A 24,316-nucleotide genomic window follows, 5' to 3' on the forward strand; every position below is an offset into this window, starting at 1 on the left:
AGCCTACGGGATACTTTTATTTCGAGTTCGAGCAACCACTCACTCGACCATTACGCCTACGGGCTACATTGCATCGAGTTCGAACCATTCACTCGACTACTAAGCCTGCAGGCTACTTTTATTTCGAGTTCGAGCAAGCACTCACTTGAACATTGCGCCTACGGGCTACATTGCATCGATTTCGAATCATTCACTCGACTACTAAGCCTATGGGCTACTTTTATTTCGAGTTCGAGCAAGCACTCACTCGACCATTGCGCCTAGGGGCTACATTATATCGAGTTCGAATCATTCACTCGACTACTAAGCCTACATGCTACTTTTATTTCGAGTTCGAGCAAGCATTCACTCGACCATAATGCCTACGGGCTACATTACATCGAGTTTGAATCATTCGCTCGACTACTAAGCCTACGAGCTGCTTTTATTTCGAGTTTGAGCAAGCACTCACTCGACCATTATGCCAACGGGCTACATTACATCGAGTTCGAATCATTCACTCGACTACTAAGCCTACGGGCTACTTTTATTTCGAGTTCGAGCAAGCACTCACTCGACCATTACGCCTACGGGCTACATTACATCGAGTTCGAATCATTCACTCGACTACTAAGCCTACGGGCTACTTTTATTTCGAGTTTGAGCAAGCACTCACTCGACCATTGTGCCTACAGGCTACATTATATCGAGTTCGAATTATTCACTTGACTACTAAGCCTACGGGCTACTTTTATTTCGAGTTCGAGCAAGCACTCACTCGACCATAACGCCTACGGGCTATATTACATCGAGTTCGAATCATTCGCTCGACTACTAAGCCTACGGGCTACTTTTATTTCGAGTTCGAGCAAGCACTCACTCGACCATTACGCCTACCATTCACTCTAATACTAAACCTATAGGCTACTTTTATTTCGAGTTCGAGAAAGCACTCACTCGACCATAATGCCTACAAGCTACTTTTATTTCGAGTTCGAGCAAACACTCACTAGACCATTACGCCTACGGGCTACATTACTGCGAGTAAAATTACTCATTTCTTCGAATTCAAATGAACGCTTGACTATTTAAGGCTGAAGGATGTTCGAACCCGATAAAGCAAAGGGGACTACCCTCAAGGCCCGAAGGCAACAGAGATTAAAATTCAAACTATCTATTTAGCTTAAAAGGCTATTTTGCTTCGAAAGGAAGAAAGATATAATTTACAAATTTTTATACAGAGGCGGCTACTCTGCCAAAGGGAAGTTCTCCATACAAAAATTGAAAGCGGTATCAAAAGAACACAACAAACGACCTAAGGCCCTAAATGACTCAATCTTCATCGGAGGCCGTATTCTCGGCATCGTCCTCATCTTCAGACTCCCCCGAGTCATCGGAGTCCTCCTTAGGAAAGGCTAACCTTCGAGCTTTGTTCTCCTCCGACCTGGCAACTTCAATCTTGGCCCTAATATCGAAGCCCTGAGCTCTGACCTCCTCGAGAGCTGCTCTCCGAGCTTGCCATTTTGCATGTTCGACCATGCTCTCAGCTTTGGCTTGGTTAACCTCGACATCGATCCTGAATTGAGCCACTTTGGCATCAGCTCTCTCATTGGCCTCGATCACCTCAGATCTGGCCACTTCAAGTTCTTTAGCCAAATCTGCTTTATCTGAAGTGGCCAAATCTAACTGATGCTGAAGCTATTTCGTCTTTTCGATCAACCCCGAAGCATTTTCTTTCGCAGATCGAAGCTGGGCATCAGAAAACTCCAACCGAGCTTGAACGACTTCCTTTTTCGAGGCAGGTATATCCATACACTTTTCAAATTCTTCTGCCTCGGCCAGTAGCGCATCTACCTGTGAGTTAAGCCGTCCAATCTGCTCGGTCCTCTGCCGAACCTGCAGAATCGGATCGTTAGTGGTTATCTCTTTTTCATCTTCACTATCATGGAACATTCGGAATACCTGCTCAGCCATCTCCTCATGCTCTTCCCGATCCGCTGTCAAATCTGCTCAAAGTTTTTCACTAAGGAGCTTGTACGAGTCACTCTTCTCAGTGAGGCTCCAAACCTCAGCATCATGCTCCTCCCGGATTCGAAGAAAGGCCTCGTGATGCAACACCGAAGCCTGCAAACAAAAGGAGAAACATTAGAATTACCTACAATTCTATGTGTAAAAGAAATGGCAAAAACGCCATCAGAGTTACCCAATTCAAAGCATGTTGGGCCTCGTTGAAGAGACAGGCGGGCCCCACCGCATTCATCACTGATTGATCTTCTTCGGTCACTAAGGACCGAAGGTAACTAGCAATCCCTACAGGGGAAGAAAAAATTCGGGTATCTACAGGTACGGAGAGCACTATCTTCTGCTTTCGGTCGGGATCGATACTCGGGGCTGAAAATCGGTCCACCAGTTTATGAATCGATGAAGGCTCGGTAGAACCCGACCACGATGTTTTTTTGGGTACCGACATTCCACCAAAACTGGTAACCTCCTTCGAGGCACCTGACTCAAGCCCCTCCAGAAAACCATGGATATCAGCCGACTCCTGAATACCCTCATAGGACCGATCCTCCAACATGACGGCCTCTCGAATCATGGCATCCGAAATCTGAGGGGATCCGCTAATATCAACTATCCCGAACTCATCCTTTGAAATATTTTCTATTGTCTGAGAAGATCCACCCTCGGTATCCCTTTCAATCATCTTAGCTCGAGAAGGAATAATCTCGGTTTCTTCTTGTTCTGGGATTATGGCCAAGGTTCCCTGATTCGCTTCCACTAAATTGGAAGACTGTTGAATCACAACATTAGCCTGTACGCAGGCTAAATTCTCCTCTCCTTCTTCGGGCTCATCCCTTAAATGGCGGGCCACTTCCGAAGACATAACACCAGAGCCCCCCTTCGGCTTTTGAGGTCTCTTAGCTGATTTCTTCTTTTCCAATCTCGGGGAGCCCGATACATCTTTTCTCTTTCTTTTTTTTACCTGCTTTAGGGAAGGAACTTCTTCGCCACCAGATGGGGGTCTCATGACTATATCTTTCCCGAGTCCTACAAAAGGGAAGAGGGAGATTTACCATACAAACCGATGAAGAGACAAATCGACAAAAAGATTTACCATGACTGCGGGCCTCCCATCGACCCTTTGATAATTTGACCCAAACACGCTCTACGGTCTCTGCAACACCAGATTTTTGACCCATTGTCTAAGATCCGGGATAGATTCCGACATTCGAGCTACGACTGTGATAAGGAAAGAAAAATGGATTAACAAAATAAAAGGCAATCACAAAATCAAAACGGGCAAAGAGAAACGTTTACTCACGGCTCATATTCTATCTCTCGGGAAATGGCAAGTCATCGGCAAGGATCAAGTCCGAGGTTTTGATTCGAACAAAACGGCCCATCCAACCTCGATCCCGGGTCTCGTCTATGCTCGAGAATGGCGCTTTGGTTGCTCGGCGAGCAAGCTTGATCAACCCTCCTCGATAAAGTAGGGGACTGTAGATGCGCATAAGATGATCGAGGGTGAAGATACGCCCCTCGACCTTGCTCGAGAAGAATCGAAGAAGAATCACTATTCTCCAAAAGGAAGGGTGGATTTGGCCGAGGGTCACATCGTACCTTTTACAAAAGGCAACAATGATAGGGTCTAGAGGTCCCAACGTGGAAGGATAAGTATAAACACTTAAGAATCCTTCGACGTGGGTAGTAATCGATTCATCAGGCGACGGGATTACTACGCGTTTATTATCCCAGTTGCATTCTTGTATGACTTTATCGAGAACTTCTTCGGTAATTGAACATTAGTACCTCGACATCGGCTCACACCGACCCGGTATCGGAGAAGGCCTTTCAATTTTAAAATTGCCTACAGTCGAACACCCTATCGGAACGAATTCCTCAGGGCGGGGCTCTTCCACATCCTCACCACCAGCAGGTCGAGATGAAGAAGCGGTCTCTTTTTGTGAAACAGTTTTAGACGTTTTTGCCATTTAAAATTCCGTGAACAAAGAACAGAGGTATTTGGTGTTTTAAGAAAGAGTTTGCAGTAAAACTCGCAGATTTACAGGCAGAAAACTCAGAAAATTTGGAAGATTGAAGACGTAAAAGTGATGAATGGTGGAAGAAAAGGCTATTTATAGATTGAAACAATGACGGTTCAGTATCAGAGGTGGCCGACCATCGTCTGACACACATTAAATGCCTTGGTAAAATCGAACCGATGGGACAACTATCACATACGTCATGGTCGGGATCGATATAAACGCCAGTATATATCTGATCGAGCTGTTGGGAAATCATATCGTTTCTCGCCACATCCTTTTTCGAGAAATGAAGGGACTGTCTGTATATGGTCAAAACTGATTGAGTCAGTCGTACGGACTGGTCGAGACGATAATGCTTCGATCAAAGGGTATTTGCATGACAAGCTCGGTCGAGGTCCGAAGTAAGGGCGTCGAGCTTCGAGCTCTAAGACAGATCAATGACAAGCTTGGTATCGTTATCGAGCTCATATCCAAATCAAATTACGAGGCAAAGTAGAGATTATCGAAGATGCATAGAGCGACCAATACTCACCCCGAATATCAAGACCCCAAGTCAGAATCGAGCTCGAACCAAGGTCGAGGGCTCGATCCAATACCGAGCTCGGGCCAGTATCGAGCTCGTAGACAAGAGTCGTTGCAACCACATTATGGGAGAGAATCTTGGCGGAAATCGAGGAAAAGACAATTCATCGTGGGTCCTCCACTATATATTATTATTATAGATAAAGTAGGATCCCCCAATATAAGAGGAGTAGGTTGGCACATTGAAATGGGGATGGTTCTTGAATATTTTCCTCTTCCCTGTCTTATATTTCATTCCATTTGCCAAGAATAGAGATTTTTGCATTTCATTCTACAATTTGTATCAAGATTTATCACGTGTCCTTAGAACCATATATAAATTTAACTCTATCCGATTTTTCGGGTAAACACAACTTCTTTTCCTTTCAACTCTTATCATTGCTGCCTGATAAAGCCCGCTCCACTCTTTTTTTTTGTTTCTCAAAACCAAATCAGAAATCAATGGATTGATACATTTTCACCGGCGAATAATCAACTGTCAAGTTCAATCGTGGTGAAATTGGAAGGTTTTAGATGGGTTCTTTTGGGATTTTCATATTTGGGGTCAAGGAGATGAAGGAGGTGATATTGGTTCTGTGGAGGTGTAACGGTTGAGATCTGGTATTTTGGGTTTGTTTAGTAGTGTAGGGTGATTGTGGTGGCGATGAAAGTTGGCCCCTGATGTGCTTTTTTTTTCTTTATGGGTTTTACATGGAACGACGAAGAGTAAAAAGTGTGTCTTCTCTGTGTAATTTTTGCAAATGGTAAATGTTGGGTGATCCACAATGATTTTTTCGCATAGAGGGGAAATGTGGAGAAGATGGTTTGGGAAAGAGGAGGGTTGAGGATGGTGGAGGAAATAAGAAGGAGGTGTGAGAATTAGGTGGGGTCCATATAAAGTAAGATTTGTTTTAAAAAAGAAAAAAAAAGACTTAATTTTGATTGTTGTAGACAACTTAAAAAAACCGTTTATGTATTTCACCAAAACAAATTACTTACTTTTTTTAGTTTCATTTAGTGTACCAAGAAAAAATCATTGCCATATTAAGTGGTAATACCAACCTATTCTCAATGTTATCAAATGCATGCGGAAAAAATGCAGCTACTTTAATTAGTTTATTAGGTAATTCATGTACTAGTGAAAAAGAGAGGATATAATTAAAGTAAGATATATGTACTAAACTAGGTACGTTTTAAAAGAATGCCTATAAATAATTTTATCTAACCATTATGTAACCAAGTTTTAATGAAGTAGAGAAGAATCATTTCATTCATTTATCTTCAAGAGAGAAATGATGTGATGATCCTCCTCCCTAGAATTTCTAACACAAAGAACAATGCTCGTCAACAGAGGTAGATATCGGTCGGTTCGATTCAATTGTGAATATTATCGATTGGACATATCGGTTATCAATTTATAAATATGCTAAATCGATAATCGAACCGATAAAATATCATTATTGGATATCGATTAATTGGTTATCGATCGTTATTGGTTCGGTTATCGCTTTACCCGATAAGATAATTCAATTTAGAGAAAAATATTATTGTTTATAACACTAGCTAATTGATCTTATAACCTTGACCCCTTTCAATTATGTTCTAAAGAGTGAATAAAAGTTTCACGGACATATGTTTACCCTCGTCAAAAAAATTGTTCAATTATAAACAACAACAAAATTTGCTCAAATGTACTTCATATATTTACACACAAATAAATATCAATGAGATTATGAAATAAAAGAGAATGACTTCATCATATTAACATGCATCCTACCAAGATAATGACTGAAGAACTCATTATTAATTTTTTCATTAAACGTAACAATGTTCTATTGTTTAAGAGAGAAACATTAAACATACTGATATAGTGAAATGTAGTGATCCAACAATTATAGCAAGAGCAACAATATATTCTGAAAAAGTGGCATGCGTTCTCCAGGCTATTCGGGAGGATCCATTTGGAGGATCAATTACTAGAATATGACTGATAATATTGGAGGATTATAATTACAAAAGCTGCTTTCATATCAGGAATTAAGAGATTTTCTCAAGTCCAATTGTCCAAACACAATAAAAATAACATAAAATAGTAAGTAGCAATTACACCTTAAAAATTAAGAAGTCCAAACATAGTACTAATAGAGAATGAAGTCCTAAGGCGGCTTTATATACCTTAAGGTTAAATTATAATTTTGATAAAGTCTATTGGATTATTAGTTAAACCATTAATAAAATTGGACAAACCGAGACCCGAACCGATAATCCAATAGTCAAATAACACTAAACCGTTAACGAACCATTAACCCAATAACCAACCCGATACTAATAATCCAATAAGTTTTTTTCGGTTCGGGCTATTAATTTTACTCGCCAGGGACTAATCTGGTAGAAATAGGGTGGGGTAGCCACTTTTTAATATGGTATTTAGTTTTTATCTAGCATTTTTAATGCTGAGCAGAAATAGCCACTACTCTATTAAAATTAATACGAAAAGACAGTTTTATCCTTTTTTCATGAATGTTGTGTCCTTAATATTTACACAACACTCATGAAGTTAAGGACATAATGTCCTAAAGTTTAACAATAGAAGGTGCAAATAGAGGACACTTTGTCCTTAATATTTACACATCACTTATGAAGTTAAGGACACCATGTCCTTAACATTTACAATGCACACATGAAGTTAAAAACATGATGTCCTAAAGTTTAACAACAGAAGGTGCAAATACATGACACTTTGTCCTTAATATTTACGCATCACTCATGAAGTTAAGGATACCATGTCCTTAATATTTACACAACACTCATGAAATTAAGGACACCATGACCTTAACATTTACACTGCACATATGAAGTTAAGGACATGATGTCCTAAATTTTGAAATAGAATGTGCTAATTCAGGACACTTTGTCCTTAATATTTACACAACACTCATGAAGTTGAGGACACCATGTCTAGCACATGAGTATTTTCGTCCGGGTGGATAAAATTTTATGAAAACATTGGCTAAAAAGTAAATCTATTTTAAACAGTGGCTAACTGTGCACTTCCCCCACTAATCTGTAAGGAATAAAAATCCATTGGGGCTAAACTGTAATAATTGGAACTTCAACTTAAAACTCTTTTGGGCCAAAGTGTAACTACTACTCCCCTATTTAAATAAACTAACAAATAACTACCATTCCTCCGGAAGCGGCAGTTACAACTCAAACAGATTTTCAAAATTCCCTCTCCAGCTAATTCAGTTCCCTTTTTTAACAGTCAAGACAATCGAAATACACAGATCAGAACTCATCTGAAAATTCACAAGCAGATAACTAAAAAATCGTAAAACGAAGGAACATGGCTTCGGTCCCAACTCTACCACCAGCGAATGACGGGCCCTCGTTTGCTGAAGTGAATTTGAATGGTGATTCCTCGGCCCCTATTGTCCGTGCCGCAGTAATTCAATATTCCTCCATTTTCTTTGACACCCCTGCCACTCTTGGTTAGCCCCCTTCTACTTCATCCATTTATCTATTTTCTTGCATAGTATACGCTATGTCATTTGTGTTTGCGGAAAATCTTGGGGTAAGATAATCTTGACAACAAGGTGTTTGTTGTAATTACTCTTAGGCAGTAAGCAGATTCTCATCAGTTAATTTTTGAAATTAGTTGTAGTCCATCCTTCAATTGATCACTATTTATGTCAAAGTGTATGTGTTCTTGAAAGATAGAGATTATTGCATTGCTAGGGGTTAGGGCTGTTAACAATTTCTTTTTCTTCCCCTTTTTCTATGAGCATTTTCATTTTTTTTTGCTTTCTTTTGTATTTTCTAATGATGCAGTTCGAACCTTATTGGTGAATACAGCTGCTTATATAAGTCTTGTTGCTTTTGAACTACTGTAGGTTTTTTGAGTGTTTTGGATATGAAGGTTTGTCCTTTTCTTTTTCAAACAAACCATAAAAAGAACTATAAGAAGTTCTTTTCTTTGAGATAGCCAATGAATTCAGCCTCTAAGGCGTTGGTTTAGTGACAAAGGCAGTATATCATAGGATGTGAAGTAGGCGTACTTCACGAGTTTGAATCCTCACGGGTATTAAAGCGCAAGTAAAGCGGGTCTTAGTTAAGAAAGCCACAAATGAAGAAAAAATGTAGTTACACATATAATGCAAGAAAAATAAGCTATAGATTCAGACAATTATTATATAGACAAAAGATTGAGCAGAGAAAACTACATGAACTAAAGAAAAATCTTGTGCATCAAGTTCATTTTTAATTTCTCATTTAGATGCAGAGATACGGTTGTACAGTAAATTTTATCAAGTAGTTTTGTAACGCTTAATTTCTAATTTGTTATTCCTAATAAGTAGAAAATTCATTCATAACACTTCCTTAAATTGCTTCGCCAACTATATTTGTTGTTTTGTACTGTCATCCTTTAATTTGAGCGAAAACAAAGGCAGACATCTCTGTTTTGGATTTTTCTGCTTCATGAGCTGGAGTTTTGGATTCTTCAAGATCGATCACATGACGATGGGCGCAATGCTTAACACCTCAGTGCCTGCACTGAAGTACCTTCTAATAAGACGAGGTGTCCAACTTGCATGGACTTTTAAGCAAAGGCTTTAATAACATGTGTGAGAAAGCACGGGAGAAAATATATTATTGATATTAGATGAACAATACAATACAAGAGGTCCTTATTTATAGTTATACTATACAAGGACATACTACTCTTCTACCAATGTGGGACAATGATACACTATATTGTCATAGGCTGCTTTCCATCATCGACCCATGACCCCTTGGACGCGCCCCGTGGCGTCCCGGCAAGCCTCCCAACGCCTAGCGCCACGGTCGGCCCCGTGGTCTCGGCAGCGCCAAGTGACAAGCGAGCATGCACCTCTGTCGCCCCACCGATAATCAATGCCAGCGCCCAGCAGCTGGCCAATGCCATCAGTGCCGCGCGCACCGACAATGCCGCGCGCACAAATCACCATGTTGCCATCAGCGCCGCACACCCAGACAGTGCCCCGCGCGCAGGCCCAATGCCAAGCACCAGCGCCCAGCCGCTGGCAGATCCAAATAGTGCCGCGCGCGCCCACAGCAATGCGCGCAGACCCTGCTGCTCAAGACAAAGTTGCTGCCATCAGACTTGCTTCCATAGAAGACTAAGTCCTTTTCATTGTAATTATAGAGTAGTTTTACTTCATTCATTTTCAGTGTGCTTCTACAGCTTTCTTAGGTCAACTCATGTAACTTTGGTTTATTTTTTTAAGCATTATTAAGGGGGACCAAAGCATTCAAACATTCAAGCATTCAAACAATTCTCTGTACTGGTGTCTCTCCCCCCCGACACCGCATTGCATCTTGTAATAGCTTTCATCATCATCAATACAATCATCAGCTTTCATCATCAATTGCTCATTTTCCGCTGCTCAATTGCTCACGACATTGGTTTTCCCGTACGGCACTGACAATCTAGTCTAGCGTACGGCGAGGATCTCAGTTGGCGCATAGCAACCGCACTGACATCGGTTGCTTAGCCTTACGTCGCCCTTCCAAGGAACTTCAGGAAGGCGCCGCGTAACAGTTGGTATCAGAGCCTAGGCTCGACATCGGACGAGGGAACTCATTGCCATCATCATCACCATTTCTGACCATGGTGAATCACGGGGATCGCATCGCGACCCTAGAAGAGACGGTTGACGCATTACGGCCCATCGTGGATACGTTGCCTGATCTAAAGACCAGCCTAGTGCAAAGGTTGGACGACCTGGACCGCAGAATGCGGCAGGCCGAAAATGACATAGCAAACATCAGTCAAGACTCTGAGGAAGACCGGCAAACGGCTGCCGTCGAGGCAACCAAAATTCATGGCCAATTCGAGGACCTCCAACAGGAGCGTGCCGAGGATTTAGCCCATCGGGAACTAGAGGCAGACAGACTGACAGTCATGCAGCAAACCATAGACAACTTGACAGGCCAGCTCAATATTGTCAATGCTGCCCTTCAAAGCCTGCTCAAAGGAGGCAAAAACCACATCAGGGATGCCATGAACATTGCCCCCATGCCACAAAAGCTGAAAATTCCGGAGCCCAAACCATGCAACGGAGCCCGGGATGCTAAAGAAGTGGAAAACTTCATCTTCGACATCGAACAATACTTCGATGCCGTTGGGCATTTGGAAGAATCCAAAAAGGTAGCAACTGCTGCCATGTATCTTCAGGATGATGCAAAACTCTGGTGGCGAGTCAAATACGAAGCCATCAGGGCCGGTGAAGATACTCTCCAGACATGGGCAGAACTGAAGGCCGCCATACGCCTACAGTTCTTCCCCGAAAATGTGGAATACAATGCACGGAGAAAGTTGCGTGAACTCCGCCACACCAGGTCGGTGCAGGACTACGTGCGTGAATTCTCCGCACTCATGCTAAACATACGGGATATGGGGGACAAAGACAAACTGTTCGCATTCATAGAAGGTTTGAAACCTCATGCTCGTATGGAGTTGCAAAGACAACGGGTAGATACCCTGCCCAAGGCCATTCAAGCTGCAGAGTGCCTTGGGGATTATCAGTTGGAAACTCAGAAGGATAGGCCCCAGCCGCCTGTCCGAGGGGGATACAACGGGAGCCAACCTAGCAACGGTGGCCCCAACAGAAACGGAGGAGATCGAGGTGCATCCAAATCTAAGACTCCTTCCTCAAGCAGTAACACTACTGCATCAGTTAACAACAATCAGGGGAGAAAGCCCCCATCAGAATGCCGTCATTGCGGCGGGGAACATTGGAACAATCAATGCCCCAATACACAAGTCAATGCTCAACAAACTGTTGACGATGACGTCGCCAACTCAGGTGGGGGAGAATGTCATGGGCTGCTTTCCATCATCGACCCATGACCCCTTGGACGCGCCCCGTGGCGTCCCGGCAAGCCTCCCAACGCCTAGCGCCACGGTCGGCCCCGTGGTCTCGGCAGCGCCAAGTGACAAGCGAGCATGCGCCTCTGTCGCCCCACCGATAATCAATGCTAGCGCCCAGCAGCTGGCCAATGCCATCAGTGCCGCGCGCACCGACAATGCCGCGCGCACAAATCATCATGTTGCCATCAGCGCCGCACACCCAGACAGTGCCCCGCGCGCAGTCCCAACGCCAAGCACCAGCGCCCAGCCGCTGGCAGATCCAAATAGTGCCGCGCGCGCCCACAACAATGCGCGCGCAGACCCTGCTGCTCAAGACAAAGTTGCTGCCATCAGACTTGCTTCCATAGAAGACTAAGTCCTTTTCATTGTAATTATAGAGTAGTTTTACTTCATTCATTTTCAGTGTGCTTCTACAGCTTTCTTAGGTCAACTCATGTAATTTTGGTTTATTTTTTTTAAGCATTATTAAGGGGGACCAAAGCATTCAAACATTCAAGCATTCAAATAATTCTCTGTACTGGTGTCTCTCCCCCCCGACACCGCATTGCATCTTGTAATAGCTTTCATCATCATCAATACAATCATCAGCTTTCATCATCAATTGCTCATTTTTCGCTGCTCAATTGCTCACGACATTGGTTTTCCCGTACGGCACTGACAATCTAGTCTAGCGTACGGCGAGGACCTCACTTGGCGCATAGCAACCGCAGTGACATCGGTTGCTTAGCCTTACGTCGCCCTTCCAAGGAACTTCAGGAAGGCGCCGCGTAACAATATACATGCTGTAAACTAACACTCCCCCTCAAGCAGGTGCATACAAGTCATATGTACCGAGCTTGTTACATATATAACCAATACGAGGACCAGTGAGAGACTTGGTGAAAATATCTGCAAGTTGATCATTCGACCTCACAAACTTTGTAGCAATCTCTCCTGAAAGTATCTTTTCTCTGACGAAGTAACAATCAATCTCAATGTGTTTAGTTCTCTCATGGAACACCGGATTTGATGCAATATGAAGGGCAGCTTGATTATCGCACACAAGTTCCATCCGACTGATTTCACCAAATTTCAACTCCTTGAGCAATTGTTTGGTCTAGACTAGCTCACATGTTGCCATAGCCATTGCTCGATATTCTGCTTCTGCACTAGACCGAGCAACTACATTCTGTTTCTTACTCTTCCAGGACACCAAATTTTCTCCTACTAAAACACAATATCCAGACGTAGAACGTCTATCAGAAGGTTGTGAGAAGGCACGGGAGAAAATATGTTATTGATATTGGATGAACAATACAATACAAGAGGTCCTTATTTATAGCTATACTATACAAGGACATACTACTCTTCTACCAATGTGGGACAATACTACACTATATACATGCTGTAAACTAACACTCCCCCTCAAGCAGATGCATACAAATCATATGTACCGAGCTTGTTACATATATAACCAATACGAGGACCAGTGAGGGACTTGGTGAAAATATCTGCAAGTTGATCATTCGACCTCACAAACTTTGTAGCAATCTCTCCTGAAAGTATCTTTTCTCTGACGAAGTGACAATCAATCTCAATGTGTTTAGTTCTCTCATGGAACACCGGATTTGATGCAATATGAAGGGCAGCTTGATTATCGCACACAAGTTCCATCCGACTGATTTCACCAAATTTCAACTCCTTGAGCAATTGTTTGGTCCAGACTAGCTCACATGTTGTCATAGCCATTGCTCGATATTCTGCTTCTGCACTAGACCGAGCAACTACATTCTGTTTCTTGCTCTTCCAGGACACCAAATTTCCTCCTACTAAAACACAATATCCAGACGTAGAACGTCTATCAGAAGGTGATCCTGCCCAATCAGCATCTGAGTATCCAATGATCTGCTCATGACCTCGATCCTCAAAGAGTAACCCTTTGCCTGGAGCCGATTTTATATATCGTATAATGCGGACAACTGCATCCCAATGACTATCACAGGGAGAATTCATAAACTGACTTACAACACTCACAGGATAAGAAATGTCGGGTCTAGTCACTGTGAGATAATTTAATTTTCCAACCAGCCGCCTATAGCTTGCAGGATCGCTAAGCGGCTCCCCCTGTCCTGGCATAAGTTTAGAATTCGGATCCATCGGAGTGTCAACAGGTCTGCAACCTATCATCCCCGTCTCCTCAAGAATGTCTAAAGCATATTTTCTTTGAGAAATAACAATACCTGAGCTAGACTGGGCAACCTCAATACCTAGAAAGTACTTCAATCTGCCTAGATCCTTAGTTTGGAAGTGCTGGAAGAGATGCTGCTTCAGATTGGTAATACCATCCTGATCATTGCCAGTAATAACAATATCATCAACATAGACTACCAGATAAATACAGAGACTTGAAGCAGAGTGCCGATAAAACACAGAGTGATCAGCTTCACTACGAATCATGCCAAACTCCTGGATAACCGTGCTGAACTTACCAAACCAGGCTCGAGGAGACTGCTTTAGACCATAAAGTGACCGACGCAAGCGACATACAAGGCCACGAGACTCCCCCTGAGCAACAAAACCAGGTGGTTGCTCCATATAAACCTCATCCTCAAGATCACCGTGAAGAAAGGCATTTTTAATGTCCAGCTAATAGAGGGGCCAATGACGAACCGCATCCATGGATAGAAAAAGGCGGACTTAAGCCACTTTAGCCACGGATGAGAAGGTATCACTGTAATCGAGCCCAAATATCTGAGTATATCCTTTGGCAACAAGACGGGCCTTAAGTCGATCAATCTGTCCATCGGGACCAACTTTGACTGCATAAACCCAACGACAACCAATAGTAGATTTACCTGAGGGAAGAGGAACAAGCTCCCAAGTACCACTTGTATGTAAAGCAGACATCCCGTCACTCATAGCCTGTCGCCATCCTGGATGAGACAACGCTTCACCTGTAGACTTAGGGATGGAAACCGAGGACAAAGAAGATATAAAAGCATAATGGGGAGATGACAGACGATGATAGCTTAAACCGACATAATGAAGATTAGGGTTAAGTGTGGTCCGTATACCTTTCCGAAGTGCAATCGGTGTACTAGGAGCAGGGTCCGCAGCAGGAGCAGTGTCAGGTGCAAGACGAGAACCAGTTGGGCCTGATGGAAGACGCAAACGACGATGATAAGTCAAGAGTGGTGTTCCTGTGGCTGGGGAACTAGGGGGAACAACACTAGACTCCTCAACGGTTGGTATGGATGAAACCTCTATGGTCGAAGGTAGAGGAGGAGCTATAGTAAACTCCTCAAAGGTCGGTATAGGTAAGACCTCAGATATATCGTGGTGGTCAGCAGAGGTAAAGAAAGGTTTAGACTCAAAAAATGTGACGTCAGCTGACATAAGGTACCTACGAAGATCTGGAGAATAACAACGATATCCCTTCTGAACACGAGAATAACTAAGGAAGACACACTTGAGAGCACGAGGAGCTAACTTATCTTTCCCAGGGGCTAAGTTATGAATAAAATACGTGCTCCCAAAAACACGAGGTGGAAGAGAGTATAAGGGTGACTGGGGAAACAATACTGAATGCGGAATCTGATTTTTGATGGGAGATGAAGGCATTCGATTAATCAAATAACAAGCTGTGAGAACTGCATCGCCCCAAAAACGCAATGGAACACGAGATTCAATTAGAAGTGTGCGAGCAGTCTCAATAAGGTGCCTATTCTTTCTCTCAGCAACCCCATTTTGCTGAGGGGTATAAGGATAAGATGTCTGATGAATAATTCCTTGAGAAGTCATAAACTGCTGAAATTGAGAAGATAAATATTCTAAGGCATTATCACTGCGAAAAATGCGAATAGAAACACCAAATTGATTTTTGATTTCAGCACAGAAACTCTGGAATATAGAAAATAACTCAGAACGATCTTTCATTAAGAAAAGCCAAGTACATCTTGAATAATCATCAATGAAACTGACAAAATAACGAAATCCCAAGGATGAACTGACTCTACTAGGACCCCATATATCAGAATGAACTAAGGAGAAGACAGACTCTGCATGACTCTCAACACTACGCGAAAAGGAGGCTCGGGTATGTTTTCCAAGTTGACACGACTCACAATCTAATGTAGACAAACTAGATAAACTAGGCACCATCTTCTGAAGTTTGGATAAACTCGGATGTCCTAAACGTCTGTGGATTAGATCTGGAGGATCTGTAACTAGACATGTTGTGGAAGGACTGAGTGAGTTAAGATAGTAAAGGCCTTCTGATTCACGTCCTGTACTAATTGTCTGTCCCGTACTGCGGTCCTGCATAATAAAAGAATCGTCAATAAAATATATACCACAATGGAGGGCACGAGTCAAACGACTAACAGATGCAAGACTAAAAGGACAGCCAGGGACATAAAGAACGGAATCTAGGGTGATAGAAGACAAGGGATTAGCTTGTCCAACTCCTTTTGCCTTAGTTTGACATCCATTGGCTAAAGTAACAGTGGGAAGAGACTGTGAATATACAATATTTGACAAAAGTAATATATTACCAGAGATGTGATCAGAAGCGCCGGAGTCCATGACCCATGGGCCAAGAGTGCTAGACTGGGAAACACAAGCAAAAGAATTACCAGTAACAGAAGTATAAGTCTGAGCAACTGAGGCTACTTGTGGAGATGTCTGCTTACTTGCTCGATACTGAAGGAGCTCATTATATTCTTCTTTAGATAAAGAAAATCCTTGGTTACCTGGAGTCTCGGTCTGAGCAATGTAAGCATTTTTGGGTGGACGACCATGTAAGGAATAGCACATTTCACGAGTGTGTCCAAGTTTGTGACAATAAGAACACTTGGGTCTAGATCTTCCAAAACGACCTCCTCCTCGTCTATGCTCCATAGTTTGAGATGCCCGAACATCCATTGTCTGAGATGCAAGAACAGAGGAATCAAGTATCTGTGATGAGATCACTGGTGGACTTGGTGCTGCAGCAAGGCGGAGTAATCGAGAGAATAATTCATCAACTGTAGGGACAGACGGACTAGCCAAAATCTGGTCGCGTACTGAATCAAGATCATTAAGAAGTCCAGCGAGGATAAGAACGAGAAACATCTTTTGTCGCTGCTCTTGTTGTTTTTCCACACTAGCAGAAACTGGCATCAACTTCTCAAATTCCTCCATGACTGCCTGTACTTGACCCAAGTAAGTAGACATATCCAATTCCTGCTTCTTTAAGTTTGTCATCCGTGATATCACATCATAGAAGCGAGATATGTCATTAGTGTATAAGGTCTGTGCCTTTGCCCAAACCAAATAACATGTCTGGAATGGACGAAACAAGGGCATCAACTTGGAATCAATAGATCGCCACAAGATGCTACATAACTGAGCATCGATTTTTGCCCAAAGTGCTATTGCCTTTTCATCTCCATCGCTAGATTGTTTGATTAGATGATCTTGAACACCTTGACCTCTACATCATAACTCAACAGATGAAGCCCAAGCTAAGTAGTTTGAACCTCCCATTAAAGGTTCCGAGGTAATAATAGCACTAGAGCTTCCAGAACTCATGTTTCTAGACCCAAAAGCATCAAATCCCAAAGACATTGTTGCAAATTATTACCAAATAGGAGAAAGAATCAACTGTAATCCACTGAAACAGTGTACGGAAACACAGAAACAGAATACTGAAATACTGTAGCTGCCGGAATCTACTGTAGCTGTCGGAATAGTACTGTATCTGCCGGAAAAAACTCAAAGTTTTTGGAATGAAATGAAAACAGTAGGGGTAGGATCAGAATTACCAGGCGACCCAACTATTCTGAAGGAAGATTTTCAAAAAATGGCCGGAAGTGGTCGTACGCGCCGGCGCGTGAGCTTCTGGTGGCGCGTGGAGGCGCGTGAGGAGGCTGCTGCCGGAGTTTTTTACTGGGGTTTGGTCGCCGGACAGTGACGACTCTTTTGGTAGTGTTGGATTTTGCACAACACTGACAGAAATGAAGCAGATAGAAAACAGCCTTAAAAAAGTACTGATTTCTCTTTCCCGGAATCGCTGGAATTTATGCACAGCGATTTCTCTTTCCCGGAATCCCTGGAATTTATGCACAGCGATAAGTCTCTCACAATTGCTCTGATACCATGTGAGAAAGGCACGGGAGAAAATATGTTATTGATATTAGATGAACAATACAATACAAGAGGTCCTTATTTATAGCTATACTATACAAGGACATACTACTCTTCTACCAATGTGGGACAATACTACACTATATACATGCTGTAAACTAACAGATTATAATGCTGTAAATTCTTTTGCAATAAGGTGGGTTCTGGCAGGTTGTCAATCAGGTGCAGTTGTTTTCCACTCTGTCAAGAAGATAGATTAGGTATGTATCTTTAACCAAATGAAGCGACAAAGTTTAATATGTGTTTTAGTTTATGGTTTTCAATCTTTGTTCTGACCTTTTCCAATTCATCTTCACCATTATCCATTCACCTGTATGCACCAACAGAATGACATATAGAAATGATGCTATCATCTCTGTGAAAAATAAAAATGGAATATCGCAACGTTGAAAACATCATGATCCCCTGGAAAAAAAAAGAAGAGGAATTGTATGTAAGGAAGAGCACTTGGCACCATGATCTTCCCTTCTCAGTGGATGATACTGCAGGTAAGAGCAACTGAAAATTTTCCTTCTGATAAAGTGATGGGAGATGCCAAGGTTGTAGGGTAAGATATGGTTGTGATCCTGATGGTAGATACGTCATCTATTCAATTAAGGCAAGGGGTCACAAAGGCCATGAGGACCTATTCAGCAACTTGCTTATAAATCGTTTTAATACATAGAATATTACTTCCGAAGCATGCGTGTCTTCAATATCTGGTAAAAGTTCTCCCCTGCAGTCTCAGCTCCTTGCATCTGTATGCACCTTAATCATTGGACACACTAGCCGCAAAAAAAGCTGTAGGAAACTTGGATGAGATCTGACAGTGTTTTTCTCACCTTCAATATGGGAAAGGAAAAAAGAATGGAGCAGGAGTTCAAAAATTTAGTGTAAGGATTTGAAGATTTCCATTATGTCCTATTAAATGTGTATCCTTAATCAAAGAAAAGAGCTTCTGACTTGGGTGTTCGTGTCATCTTTCTTTCAAAGTTTTCCAGTTAACGGTGCTTTACTTTCATTTGTTCTCCTTCAAAAGTTCAATTATATTCAACTATTTTTTGCTTTACCATGTGGTTCTCTTGATTTAGGATCAAATATACCTAATTGTTTATGACTAGAGTCTGTGAGCTGATCCATTATAATGCAAGGTTGAACTACATATTATTTAATAGTTGCTATCAGGGAAAAGTATGACAGTACAAAGTTAGAATGTTGTTAGGAGAGTGTGCCTATCCTCAATCAATCATGTCTTGGTCAGCCAAGTCAAATTATAAATTTTTGCCTTCTTCACTCTCTGTATTTTGCACATGAAAAGCAAAGGTTTTGTTCTAGTGCATGGAACAGCAAGGAGGCAAAGACATCGAGTTTTGTTCCTGAAATTCTGTTTGGTGCCTTCTGCATTTAGGGAGCTAGTATTTCATCTAGAAGTTTTCTGGTTTTGTTAAACTCTTGAAGGGGGGAAGTTATTGCTTAGCATTTTTGCAGATAAGGCTGAGATGCTGCTCTTTCACGCGGCTCGTCATGGCGCTCAGCTGGTGGTGTTTCCTGAAGCATTTATTGGTGGTTATCCACGTGGATCAACTTTTGGTATCTCAATTGGGAATCAAACAAACAAGGGGAAGGAAGATTTTCGAAAATATAATGCTTCTGCGATTGATGTGCCAGGTATGAAACTCTTTGATTTCCTGACCAATTAACTCTCTACCATGAAATAAACACCATGAATTTTTTCACTAGTGGTGATTTCTGTATTTCAAATTCAAACGAATATATCTAACTGGAGTACTTACAAAGGAATGAACATATACATGAAGATGATACAGTCATTTCGCGACACATTCCTAGGATTTTAAGTTATAAATTATCTTTTAATAGTATAACTTAGTTCCATTTTCTAGTTAATTGTGGTTAGAGGAAAATTGAAGGGGAGCTTTGGAGCAACGGTAAATTTATCTTTGTGTGACCTATAGTCAAGGATTCGAGCCGTGAAAGCAGCCACTAATACTTGCATTAGGGTAGACTGTCTAAATCACACCCCTTTTGGTGTAGCCCTTCCTCGATCCTACGTAAATGTGGGATGCCTTGTGCACCGGGCTGCCCTTTTGGTTAGAGGAAAATTGTAAGTATTCATTCAATATTAAGATTCAGCACAAGGAGAAAGGACCTTAGCTAGTAAATTCAGATCACATTAAAAATTGTTTATTTGGGATAAAGAGAATCAACAAGCATGTTATGAAATTGCAATTCTCATTCTTGACTTCTTGGCTAATATAGCTCATCGTAAAAAAATTCTACGTCTTTTACATTTCACTAAACATATGTGTACTGTTTGTTTGTCCGTGTCCCTGCAAAAGCTTCCCATCCTTTCCCTTATCTCCCCCTCAGTCCCTCTGTCTTTCTCTCTTACATCTATTTGTTACAGGTCCTGAGGTTGATCGTCTGGCAGCAGCTGCTGGAAAATACAAGGTGTATGTGGTGATAGGTGTTATTGAGAGAGATGGACATACACTATATAGCACAGTTCTTTTCTTCAACTCTCAAGGTTGCTACCTTGGGAAGCATCGGAAGATAATGCCAACGGGATTGGAGCGAGTTATCTGGGGTTCTGGGGATGGATCAACAATTCCAGTTTATGACACTCCACTTGGAAAAATAGGTGCTGCAATATGTTGGGAGAACAGAATGCCACTTCTAAGGACCGCGATGTTTGCTAAAGGTCTGACATTTGCTGCTAGTCTCTTAGGTTCTTCTGTTCCTACAACTTCGAGTATCATAGCATTTAGGGACACTTTGAATTGGGAATAACCTATCCTTTCTCTGTGTTGTCTTTAAGTTCCTTGCATTTGGTGATAAAATTTATCTATGAAAGCGGTTGCTTCCTTTGGTGCTATTAAAGTAATGAACCCGTATGGCTTCGAAGTTCTGGTGTGATCAGATATCGATGCAGCTTCTTGTAATAGAGTTCTGGCATAAATTTTCATCCATAATTCACTGTGCTTATTCATGCTGCAGTAATTTCTGATTATAATGTCTTCAAACTTATGAATTACTGGATACATTATAGGGGAATTCTGCAAGACCTATTGTAGGGTGGTAAAGCAATTCTATTCTAATGTCTAAATACTTATCTTATGCTTTGGCTCATGAAGCTGGATTTCAATCTCTGTCCACAGGTAGAATGATACATCATAACTTTTGTAGATATGCCTTCTGGAACGATTGTCCTCATTTAATGACCTGTTTTGAGCCCTTTGGGCTTCGGTTCAATGGATAAGGTAGTACAGTGTGGTATGTGTGGCAGGTACACGTCACAAGTTTGGAACCTAGTTGTTGCACCAAGTTTGGTATTTAAGTGAAAGGTAGAGGAATGGACCCATTATCCTCAGAGTTTCCAAGCTGAAATAGTGGATATTCTCGGTCACAAAAATATGGCCTTTTGATTCAACTTGAGTAAGAATAGAAAGTTTGATAATTAATAGTGTAACTACGAGATGTATCGAGCCACTAATCTTGACCTTTTTGCGGCCCGGGGTGGGGGTGGGGGGGTGAGGAGTTGTATTTTAAATAGCATTACTGGGAATGTGATTATTTGGTTTATATCACTGTTGTATAACACTTGTTTGAGAAATGGATTTTACATGAGATGTCCCAGAACTGCTAGTGGATGTTCATATAGGAATATTTGTGGTGATTTTAAGAACAATATCAGGTTAAAATTGGGCAATGATAGAAAGATTAAGTTGTGGACTGACAAGTGTTCAGATGAAGGGTTGCTGAAAGATCAGTTCCCAAATCTGTTTACTGTGGTTTTAAATAAAGACCATCTCCAGATTTGGATGAAGTGTTAAGTTTACAAGGAACTTTAATGATTGGGAAATTGAAAAGTAGGTCTCCTTTTGCAGAAGCTACAGTCAGCTGAAGGGAAAAAAGAGCTTGTTTCTTTTGTAAAACATAGATGTATACAAAATCTGTATTTCTGGCGTTAGGAAATTTTGTAATCAACTTGACAGAAATTATGGACTTGTTAGACTCTCTTGATATGTAGTGAAGAAAAAGTCTTGAACTTTTGTACTTTCTAGAGTACCCTCTTGGTACATTTTATTCATAAATTACTTCATTTCTTGAAATGAATATGCTCCTAATTGAACTTCCACAGAATTTCTAAGCTCTTTTGTGTTGACAGGCATTGAAATATATTGTGCACCGACAGCTGATGATAGGAATGTGTGGCTGGCATCTATGACGCACATTGCATTGGAGGGTGGTTGCTTTGTTTTATCGGCCCATCAGTGTTGTCGGAGGAAAGATTATCCACCTGCATCAGAATATGTTTTTTCCGGCACAGAAGAAGATCTTACACCGGATTCCATTGTTTGTGATGGTGGTAGTGTAATTATATCGCCATCAGGGGATGTGCTGGCCGGACCACTCAATGGAATGGAGGGATTTGTCTTTGCTAATCTAGGTACGTTAGTGAGCTGTCTTATTTTGCATTCTCTAATTGAAATTATGTGCCACGCATGGAATTGTCACACATCAGCTGTTGAAAAGTGATTTGCTCAGATCCTTTGTTAAAGTAGAAAAAAGGAAAACAAAAAAGAAGTCTTCTCGTCCTGGAAAAAAGAAGTGAAGAATGAAAACAGGATTGGTGTTTGTTTTACTTGTCACCAAGCCTATGCCAGCTTACTTCTCCACGTAGCATGTATATGCTTCTCACGAGTTTCTCTGCTTAATAACATTGGTTGTGGATGAAATGTTTCTTCATTGTGAGACTATGAGGTAAATGTATCTTAGATATACATGTGTATGCCCCAGTATGCATAATGGTTATGCCCCGACACATTGCTTCTTGTTGTGCATTTAGATCTCTGAGCTCTTGCAACAATATCTTTATGATGATCACTCTAATTAATCCTGTCAATTTGACTATTTTGTGGTCTCTAAAGCTTGGTCTACGTCAGACAGGATGTGTAATCTGCATTTGGTACTCTTTCTATGTATATTTACTCGGACAACCAAGTGCAGATGACTGCAATTATACTCCGGTTTCCATATTCAAAACGATAAATGAAAATAAAAAAATTTCATTTGTCTTGACATTAACATACCTGTATTGAACAGGTGTGACATGTTTGTTTATACTTTGTATGGATTCTTTAAAGCACGCTAAAAATTACCAAACTGCATGTACCTGTACAGATTACTTTTACACACCTGTATCTATGTGTATCCGTGGTTGAATTCATTCAACATGACTCACGCGTGATTGACTTGCATTATTATATAAACATATTTTCTTGGATGGGGTCGATGGGTGATCAAGAAGGCCCGTAGTCGAGGTAAGTGACCTCCATTGCACTTCGGAGGGGTGCCCCAGCCCAAGTGGTCGAGCCTACTTCATAATCTTTTTACATGCATTATTATATATTCCATTTCTCCCCCTACTCCTGCTCTTAAGAAGCTCTTTGTCGCCACTCACTAGCACACATATTATCATACTCCAGCCTTTATTAACTATCAGTTTGAACAGATCTTGGAGAAATAACTCGAGCCAAGTTTGATTTTGATGTGGTTGGGCGCGATGCAAGACCTGAAGTTCTTAGCTTGATCGTGAGGGATCAGCCGGTGAGCGCTGTTAGTTTCACTTCTAGACCTAGTTAAGCCCAAATAACAAGAGTCAAATCTATATGTTTTGTGAATACCTAATTTTTGTACTATTTTAACACCTCCTAAAGTCATTAGTGTTTTGTTGCTTTAATTATATTTTCCAATTTTTGTGTCTTTGATTGCATATTTCCTATCATAAAAATACCAAAAAATAGTTCTTTCTTTATTTGTGCATTTTAGGAATTAACTAACTATTCAATTGGTGAATTAATCTAGTTAATTGATCATTTGAATAAGTTACTTAATTAATTTATTTGTTTGTGTAAATTTAGTTTAATAAGTAGGATTAAGAAAGAAATTGGGCCAAATTTGAAAGAGAAAGTGGCCAAAAGTGCAAGATAAGGGGCTGCCTTTGAAAGAGTCCGGAACGACTAGTTTTGCCTCAAAACTACGTCGTTTCATTAAGTGACCCAAGATCAAATCTCACCCATTGATCTAATGGTCCATATTTGATCTCTCAAGAGGTATTTAAAGCCTCAAAAATCTGAAAAGTTCCCTCATTTCACCCATAACTCTTTCTTTCTTCTCTCTCTCTCTCTCTCTCTCTCTCTTCTCTCTCTTCTCTGCACCGGCGGCGGACCACCTCCAAACACCTCCAAATTAACATCATATAATCTCCACAACCTCCTCTTCCCATATCTCCAAACTAATTCCTTCAAAAAACCCTCAAACTCTTTGAATTTTAGATCTAAGAAACTTTAGCCGCCATTTTTTGGTCCAAATTCTTGAAGCTCCGGCCAACACCACCCTACAACACATACATGAATGGATAGAGCTCCACGAGACCTATCTTTTCCTACCCATTTCACCCCCAAAATTCCCGTCGCCGCCGGCCCGCTCCTCGCCGCCGCCACGGCTCCATCGCCTCACCACCGCCAAAATGCCCCGAACCCCCATTTTAGCTATTTTTCGACTCAAAGACACTCGTTTCTTTTGGCGAGATGCTGAAACGCATTTCGTTCTAGCATCTACCCGAAAGAAACATGCGTTTCGGAGTCGGGTA

At 41.5% G+C, this 24,316-nt stretch overlaps 1 protein-coding gene across 1 annotated transcript; it reads left to right on the forward strand.

The window, feature by feature from the left end:
• The first annotated feature begins 7,787 nt into the window (after positions 1–7,787).
• LOC107812524 (bifunctional nitrilase/nitrile hydratase NIT4A-like) lies at positions 7,788–23,427 on the forward strand. The gene is made up of 5 exons (XM_075221930.1): positions 7,788–8,077; positions 19,132–19,311; positions 20,069–20,362; positions 21,830–22,111; positions 23,177–23,427. Exons 1-5 carry the CDS (start codon positions 7,933–7,935, stop codon positions 23,305–23,307), a joined length of 1,032 nt encoding a protein of 343 aa, XP_075078031.1. The 5' UTR covers positions 7,788–7,932; the 3' UTR covers positions 23,308–23,427.
• Positions 23,428–24,316: the final 889 nt, after the last annotated feature.

Source organism: Nicotiana tabacum, chromosome 9 (assembly GCF_000715075.1).
Source record: "Nicotiana tabacum cultivar K326 chromosome 9, ASM71507v2, whole genome shotgun sequence".
NCBI lineage: Eukaryota > Viridiplantae > Streptophyta > Magnoliopsida > Solanales > Solanaceae > Nicotiana > Nicotiana tabacum.